General features: G+C 48.9%; 1 protein-coding gene across 1 annotated transcript in view; it reads right to left on the reverse strand.

Moving 5' to 3' along the window:
* Nucleotides 1-5,484, reverse strand: part of LOC139747955 (innexin inx2-like) — a 180,552-nt gene extending 175,068 nt beyond the window's left edge. Inside the window, exon 1 of the mRNA XM_071660460.1 lies at nucleotides 5,180-5,484. Coding sequence (XP_071516561.1) covers nucleotides 5,180-5,192 — 13 coding nt within the window. The 5' untranslated portion in view covers nucleotides 5,193-5,484. The remainder of the gene's footprint in view (nucleotides 1-5,179) is intronic.
* Nucleotides 5,485-9,400: the final 3,916 nt, after the last annotated feature.

Raw genomic sequence — 9,400 nt, forward strand, 5'->3', positions numbered from 1 at the left:
ATATATTCTTGATACCTTCCACAGAGCATCTCTATCAACTCTATCATATGCCTTCCCCAGATCCAGAAGTCTATGAAGCTAATGCAACAGGATCATTCCAGAGTATTGCTTTTCTGTATGCCGTCTTGTCTGAACGACAGAAAAATTTATGAATCAGTAACGGAAGACGTACACCATAATACTTCACGGTCAATTGTCTTCCATATTTTCTTCCTCATTTTTTGAGGTGGAGATGAATGTCACGTAGTGTTCACTGGTCAGCAGTGACAGGATGATCAGCCCTGATGATTAATATTAGATAAGTGGAAGACACACTGAAGAGGGAGAGTGGGTGGAACAACCATGTTTATTGCACTGTGGATGGAACTGTTGGTTTGTGACACAGTGGAGGGAACTCCTGGTTTATAGCACTGTGGAGGGAACTCCTGGTTTATGGCACAGTGGAAGGAACGTCTGGTTTATGGCACTGTGGAGGGAACTCCTGTTTTATGGCACAGTGGAGGGAACTCCTGGTTTATGGCACTGTGGAGGGAACTCCTGGTTTATGGCACAGTGGAAGGAACGTCTGGTTTATGGCACTGTGGAGGGAACTCCTGTTTTATGGCACAGTGGAGGGAACTCCTGGTTTATGGCACTGTGGAGGGAGCTGTTGATTTATGGCACAGTGGAGGGAACTCCTGGTTTATGGCACAGTGGAGGGAACATCTGGTTTATGGCACAGTGGAGGGAACTGGTAGATGGAGTACAGTTCCATTGTTCATTACCATAGCATTTCTGTTCTTTCTCTTTACTGATAGAAAAGGTGAGTGGGTTAGTGGAGGGAGGGTGAGCATTAGTGGAGGGAGGGTGGGGATTGGTAGAGGGAGGGTGGAGATTGGTGAAGAGCGACCAGATATGGAGGACAGGAAACCATTGTGTAAGTACATATGAATCCAAACACTTTTGTCTAGTAACAGACACTCATTCACTCATGTGAGCTACACACACACACACACACACACACACACACACACAGACACACACACACACACACACACACACACGCCTAAGCAAACATCATGAGACTATCTTAAACACACCGAGCCGTACTTATACACACTCTCAACACTAACAAACTCTGCTGAGGCTGTACACGCACTCACCCCTCGAGCCGAAGACCCGGGTCTTGGAAATCTTGACATTCAGATACGGACGTGAGCAAATATATATCACACACACACACAGAGCAAGAGAGGAAAGTCAGGGGGTCGAGACTATCGTAAAGCTTGGGACTTAAGCTATTGCGCATGTGGAGACGACCCGAGGAAAAGTGGTTCATCTCCCGGGCTGAGAGGCTGTGACTAATCCAAGATTCGAGAGACGAATTGCAGATGCGACACGTGAGCATCCAACACGTGATATTAAGAAATCCCACATGGGACGGACTCTCCCTCAGAGGGGAGTGAGACACGTCGGGAAAGATTCGTGCATCGAGTTATTCATATCTCTCGCTGGGTTCACCCTGACGTGAGACACATCTCGAGACGCACAGTTGCAGTGGTCGTGTCGCTGACATACGAGAGAAACAGGAGTGGTCCTAACAGAGGGCCTGGAGGAGTGACCGAGGCTGGAGGAATAACTGAGGGATGAAGGTGGTAGGTTGTCAGTGTGACTACGGTGGACAGACTGCCCCTTGGCATCTAGACATCTGCCTCCTCAGTCTCTTCGCGTCGTAGCAAGTTCCTAGCATCCAAGAACCAGCAAACATCTCCCTCTTCAGTTCCATTAGCGTCATAGCAAGTCCTAGCATCCTAGGTCTGCAACAACATCTCTCATCACTGCAAAGCCCTAGCCATCCCAGCTTCTTAGATCAAGTGATACCTCACTGCAAGCATTTAAACGCTTCGGTATCCAGACACAGCAGCGTCCCATTCCTGCGGTGGGAGGATGAGATGTGAGCATACATGAAATCTACGTCGTGAGGTGCATGAGAGAGTAGCGATCAAGGAGTCAATGACATGCACAGAGCGTCTGATTAGGGAGGAGCAATGTAGCTTCTAGTGAGGTAGCGAGTGCATGGACCACAGGTTTTCTTTTAAGAATTGAGTGAAAATTACTTGAAGGAGAATGACTTGTATGAGACATCTATGAATCTGGAGACATAGAGGGCCTCAGAAAGGTGCTCACGAATACATAGGATGCATTGCAGGCCTTCAGAAAGGTGCTCACGAATACATAGGATGCATTGCAGGCCTTTAGAAAGGTGCTCACGAATACATAGGATGCATTGCAAAGTTGCTGGATGCGATGCAGAAGTTCTATTGAGAAAGTATGGCAAGTGTGCGTATAGGATGGGAGGAAGGGGAGTGGTTTCTGGTGATGGTGAGTCTGTATCATGATTGTGTGGTGTTACCGTGGGTGTTTAATCAGTTTATGGACTGAAGGTGAGGGAGGTAAATGCAAGGGTCCGAGAGTAAGGGGTGAGTCTACGGTGCGATTGGGGTGCGGGGTATGAGAGGTGAGGCAATTGCTGTTTGCAGATGTCACGGCTGTGGTGGCAGATTCCATGTCAGCTGGAAGGATGATGGATGCAAATGAGGCCATTCTTCATTTGTTCCTGACGCTGCCTCGATAAATGGGAAAGACAATTAGGTAAAGATAATTATTATGATTATCATTAATAATGTCATTATCATTGTTGTTGTTCCTGTTGTTGTGTTGTTATCATTATCATTATCATCATTATCATTATCATCAATATTATTATCATTTATCATTATATTATTGTTATTATTATTATTATCATTATTATTATTATTATTATTATTATTATTGTTATTGTTATTATTATTATTATCATTATTATCATTATTATTGTTATTATTATTATTCTATCATTATGATTATCATTATTATTATCATTATTATGTTCTAAGACCACAGACTCGTAGCACTGCAACTCTCGGGAGCTATAAACAACCCGGCACTGTCGTATCCCAGTGCTACTCTATCCCAGAAGGGAAACTAACCACGAGGGAAACATCCCTATCCAATAGATCACCTCATCCCTGCACAATATCCCAGCATCCCCAGAGAAGATACGAGTCCTCGGAAAAAAAAAGAATTCTCTCAACACTGTAGTATCCCAGGACTGCTGTGTCCCAGTGCGAGCGTATCCCACCAGACTCGTCCTAGTGTGTGGGGGAGCGGATCTACCGGTGAGTCACCCCAGAGACAAGGATGCTGCGAATAATGCACCGGAAGTGACAGAACGTAAGCTGACGTCGCTACAGAACATTTGTCCTCAGATCCTTAATGTTCAGCCATGGGTGGCGGCGGACGTGGCCGGGGAAAGACGTGGGCGGCGGGGGGACGTGGGTGGTGAAAGACGTGGGCGGTGGAGGGACGTGGGTGGTGAAAGACGTGGGCGGCGGCGGGACGTGGGCGGTGGAGGGTTTAGCCTGTGGTGGACGTGTGTGGTAGATGACTTGACAGGTGGAAGACGTGTGTGTGTGTGTGGTGTTGTTGGGTGGAGGCTGTTGAGGAGGTGGTTTGAAGGTGGATGTGGTCTAGAGGGGGACGTGGATGGGACATGATTTGGAGGAGGACTTGATTGGATGAAAATGTTGTTGGATGAAGGTGTGGTTGGATGAAGACGTTGTTGGGTGAGGACTTCGTTGGGTGAGGAGGAGGTTGGAGGATGACTTAGCCGAAGGAAGGTATTGTTAGAAGAGCGTATGGTTGGAGGAAGAGGTCGTTGGAGGAGGATGGTGGTGTTAGAGGACACGGGTGGAGGAGGACGTTGGTGTTGGAGGACACGGGTGGAGGAGAACGTTGGTGCTGGAGGACACGGTTGGAGGAGGACGTTGGTGTTGGAGGACACGGTTGGAGGAGAACGTTGGTGTTGGAGGACACGGATGGAGGAGGACGTTGGTGTTGGAGGACACGGTTGGAGGAGAACATTGGTGTTGGAGAAGACGGGTGGAGGAGGCCATGTGATGGATGGAGGACATAGATGATGAAGGAAACATGGCTCTTCGAACACACGCGTGGTTGGCTCATACAGATCCTAAAATAACGTTCATCAAGATATTCCAAAATAGAGAGGGGTTCCTGCATGAATGAAAGCTCATTAAAGACTTTAACAATCATAAACGATAATTGGACTAAATGATTCCAGTAACGAATAACAGACCCTTGATAATAGGGACCATGTAGGTGTACGACAACACATCTGACGAAGTGACCCGAGGGCAACGCTGGCACCAGCTGGGTCCCTCTGTGAGGTTCAGCCAAAAAAACCCAATTCTTATCACATCATGTCTTCACGACTTTCCTTAGCCAGGCGTCCCTGATATCAGCCCACAGACAGCCTTTCCCTGCTCTCACGTCCAGGGGTTTTGCCTACATCCCTGAGGTCTCATCCCACGGATTCTCTAGAGATGCCTTTGGTCTCAGTAGCTAAGGTGAGATGCGCACCATTGTGGCGGAAGGATAGATAAGTGGGCCCTCTCTACTACTAACGAGTGAGGCGATCACTCAGTAGTTACTTCAGTCATTTCCACACCTAAAATGCCGGCGAGATGGGTGATGTGAGGGAGGAGGAGTCTGCATGACATGGCAAGGGTCTGCTGGCTTCCCTGATGGTCTCCAGGGACGACCACAGTATTCAACGAGGACGCACTCAAGCGACGTCCGAATTCACGCATGCGTACAACCGACGTCCGAAGTCACGCATGCGTACACACACCCCAGCGCGCGAGGCACTCACCGACGTCAAGGGATCACAAGATGGAAAGGAGAAAAAAATAGAATTTAAGCTTGATTTGGACAGAAGTCTTACGATCACCCGTCTGTGTAAGAACAGACGGGCGGGCACAGACTCACCCAGAATCATCTTACGCCGTAGCGTATATGCAAATTGTGCCATGTTATTACGCAATATTTTCCCCCCCCTCACTCCACATTTTCTTTCCTAATGCCAGAAAGCAATCGCTCAGGGTCACTACAATGCTCATAATGTATCTTACATGTTTTGGTCACCTAGTTAGAAGAATGGTAACAAGCTGAGGGTAGTTAGCCACACAGGAAGGGCCTTGTTCAAGTGATCTCTCACCTTCTGCCAATCACTGAGTCACAGGACGGTGCTCTGACCTGTAGGATGGGGGAGGTGAAGGAGGGTGTGTCACTCAAAACCTACCTCCTCTACTCATTGCACCGTCAGGAGCGCTGCGTGCAGGGGGGGAGCGGCGCCCTTAGGATGTCGGAAGTCCCTTTGGCACTTGGAGTCAAGTCGTAGCACTTCGAGGGAAGGTCCTTCCGGGAGTCGAAGTGGAGGGGGCGTGTTTTTTCTTTTTTAAATCCGTGATATCATTCGCTCACTCGTGTTGTTGTCTTTATGGTTATTTCTCTACGGTTCCTTCAAGCGGGTTTTCCTCCTTAGAGACACTGGTGGATACACTGAGTGCACGTGACTGGGCGCGTGTGGTGGGGGTTTGCGGGCGACGTGGTGGATGTGTTGACCAGCCGCGTGTTGGAGAGTTGTGCTCTTATCATCACGGTGTCTTGCATGGGCCCCACCGTTGTCACGCTGCTGCCGGAGGTACGACGAGTTCCCTCCCTCCCTCCCTCCTCCTTCCCTCCTCCCTCCCTCCTCCACCCCTTCCCTCCACCCCTCCCTCCTCCACCTCCTCCACCCCTTCCTCCTTCCCTCTCTCCCTCTCTCTCCCTTTCCCTACCCGACCCACTAGCTCCTCCTGCACCAGACTCTACTTCTCTACCCTCCCTTGCTCTACCCTCGACTTTTCGACCTCCCTTGCTCTACCCTCTACTTTTCTACCTCCCTTGCTCTACCCTCTACTTTTCGACCTCCCTTGCTCCACCCTCTACTTTTCTATGTCCCTTGCTCTACCCTCTACTTTTCTACCTCCCTTGCTCTACCCTCTACTTTTCGACCTCCCTTGCTCTACCCTCTACTTTTCTACCTCCCTTGCTCTACCCTCTACTTTTCGACCTCCCTTGCTCCACCCTCTGCTTTTCTATGTCCCTTGCTCTACCCTCTACTTTTCTACCTCCCTTGCTCTACCCTCTACTTTTCTACCTCCCTTGCTCTGCCCTCTACTTTTCGACCTCCCTTGCTCTACCCTCTACTTTTCTACCTCCCTTCCTCCACCCTCTACTTTTCTACCTCCCTTGCTCTACCCTCTACTTTTCTACCCTCCCTTGCTCTACCCTCTACTTTTCTACCTCCCTTGCTCTAACCTCTACTTTTCTACCTCTCTTACTCTACCCTCTACTTTTCGACCTCCCTTGCTCTACCCTCTACTTTTCGACCTCCCTTGCTCTACCCTCTACTTTTCTACCTCCCTTACTCTAACCTCTACTTGTCTCCCCCCCATGTAACTGCCGTTGTAGTTACACGATGTGATTATGTAGTTACATGCTTGTTACATGGTGGTGGGGAGGGGGGGGGAGGGGGATTAAATCCTTGAGCACGTTGGGACGACCCTAGAGTATAATATCGTGGCTAGTATACTCAAAAGTCGTACTGTCGTGGTCAAGGGTCGTACCGTCGTGGTCAAGGGTCGTACTGTCGTGGTCAAGGGTCGTACCGTCGTGGTCAAGGGTCGTACCGTCGTGGTCAAGGGTCGTACCGTCGTGGTCAAGGGTCGTAAGGTCGTGGCCAAGGGTCGTACTGTCGTGGTCAAGGGTAGTACTGTCGTGGTCAAGGGTCGTACTGTCGTGGTCAAGGGTCGTACTGTCGTGGTCAAGGACCGTACTGTCGTGGTTGAGGGTCGTCTTGTCGTGGTCAAGGGTCGTACTGTCGTGCTCAAGGGTCGTACCGTCGTACTCAAGGGTTGTACCGTCGTGGTCAAGGACCGTACTGTCGTGGTCAAGGGTTGTACTGTCGTGCTCAAGGGTCGTACCGTCGTGCTCAAGGGTCGTACCGTCGTGCTCAAGGGTCGTACCGTCGTGCTCAAGGGTCGTACCGTCGTGCTCAAGGGTCGTACCGTCGTGCTCAAGGGTCTTGAGGTCGTGGTCAAGGGTCGTACTGTCGTGTCTCCTTCCCTCATGACATGACATGACATGACAAGCACGTGACGGATCCTAACCATCTCCTTCATGACATGACATGACAAACACGTGACAGATCCTGACCATCTCCTTCATGACATGACATGACAAACACGTGACAGATCCTGACCATCTCCTTCTGACATGACATGACATGACATGACAAGCACGTGACAGATCCTGAGCGCTCCATCTTTACCAGAATAAAAACATTTCTGCAAGTCATGTTGCCATAATCCTCTATTCATCAAACCTACCCAGCCTTATGACATACTGGGTGGTGGCGCAGATGGTGAAGTGGGGCACATACTGGGTGGTGGCGCAGATGGTGAAGTGGGGCACATACTGGGTGGTGGCGCAGATGGTGAAGTGGGGCACATACTGGGTGGTGGCGCAGATGGTGAAGTGGGGCACATACTGGGTGGCGCAGATGGTGAAGTGGGGCACATACTGGGTGGCGCAGATAGTGAAGTGGGGCACATACTGGGTGGCGCAGATGGTGAAGTGGGGCACATACTGGGTGGTGGCACAGATGGTGAAGTGGGGCACATACTGGGTGGCGCAGATAGTGAAGTGGGGCACATACTGGGTGGCGCAGATGGTGAAGTGGGGCACATACTGGGTGGTGGCACAGATGGTGAAGTGGGGCACATACTGGGTGGCGCAGATGGTGAAGTGGGGCACATACTGGGTGGCGCAGATGGTGAAGTGGGGCACATACTGGGTGGCGCAGATGGTGAAATGCGGCACTTATGGCACAGGAAGTGAAGTGGGGCACATATTAGGTGGCAAAGAGAAGGACTGGAACTCAGCATTGGGTGGCAGAAAGCAGTTCAGGTCGCTAAACCTCATCAAAAACGAAGGAGAACTAGAAAGGGTGCAAAGAAGAGCAACAAAACTAACCCCATCACTCAGAAATTATGTGGGAAGGACAGGTAACACAAGACCTGATGGTCTATGACCAGGTTATCTGGTGGAGGACAGTACATGGGAAGGACAGGTAACACAAGACCTGATGGTCTATGACCAGGTTATCTGCTGGAGGACAGTACATGGGAAGGACAGGTAACAGAAGACCTGATGGTCTGTGACCAGGTTATCTGCTGGAGGACAGTACACATGGGAAGAACAGGTAACATAAGACCTGATGGTCTATGACCAGGTTATCTGCAGGAGGACAGTACATGGAAAGGACAGGTAACATAAGACCTGATGGTCTATGACCAGGTTATCTGCTGGACGACAGTACATGGGAAGGACAGATAACACAAGACCTGATGGTCTATGACCAGGTTATCTACTGGAGGACAGTACATGGGAAGGACAGGTAACAGAAGACCTGATGGTCTGTGACCAGGTTATCTGCTGGAGGACAGTACATGGGAAGGACAGGTAACACCAGACCTGATGGTCTATGACCAAGTTATCTGCTGGAGGACAGTACATGAGAAGGAAGGATAATAGAAGACCTGATGGTCTATGACGAGGTTATCTGCTGGAGTCCTGGTCTTCTGAGTTATCTTGATGGAAACGGGGTAATCAAGTCGAATGATCCTCCCCAACCACCTCTCCCTCTGGCTCATCAGCCAACGGGAAAATTACCCTGAGGGAAATACACTGACGTGGAATCTTTATACAGAAGGATTAATTTGTATTCTCTGTGAAGGCTGTAATTTAGCCTCTGGTCTGAAGGACATACGAACGTATTACAATGTCATTCGTGATCAGTCTTGTTCTTTTGGAAACTGGTGCCACCTTAACATATGTTTAGTCGTGATTTCAGCAAGGCGACATCCTTCTTGACAATGACATCCTTGACAGTGTCTGGCAGTAATTCATACCAGTGTTCCACATCTCTGATGCTGAGAGAGAGAAAAAAAGACTCTTGTCAAAATAAAGACTCCTGTCCAATTTCCTTTTCCTCTAACTTCATACCATTATTTCTGGACGCCGTGTCATTACCTTATGTAAAACTTGTCTTGGGTTACATTTTGTGGATTATAAATACATTGGAAGCATCAAATAGAAGGTCTCCTGAACCTGTGTCATTCTAGCGATAGCCATGTTAAGAATCCTTGCATCTTTCTGTTCAATGGTAATATCTGTGTGATGGAATTGGTTGTGTTGCTCAACTTTGTATTCTTTCTAGTTCTCATTCACGTGGGATTTAAGTACATCTAAGTCTGCTATGTGGGATTAGATTGTGCGTAACAGTCTGTTATGTGGGATTTGATTTATCTAACAGTCTATCATGTGGAATTTAATTTGATCTAACAGTCTGTTTTGTGGGATTTGATTCTATCTAACAGTCTGTTATGTGGAATTTAGTTCTATCTAACAATCTATT

This window comes from Panulirus ornatus, chromosome 71 (genome assembly GCF_036320965.1).
Source record: "Panulirus ornatus isolate Po-2019 chromosome 71, ASM3632096v1, whole genome shotgun sequence".
NCBI classification, from domain to species: domain Eukaryota; kingdom Metazoa; phylum Arthropoda; class Malacostraca; order Decapoda; family Palinuridae; genus Panulirus; species Panulirus ornatus.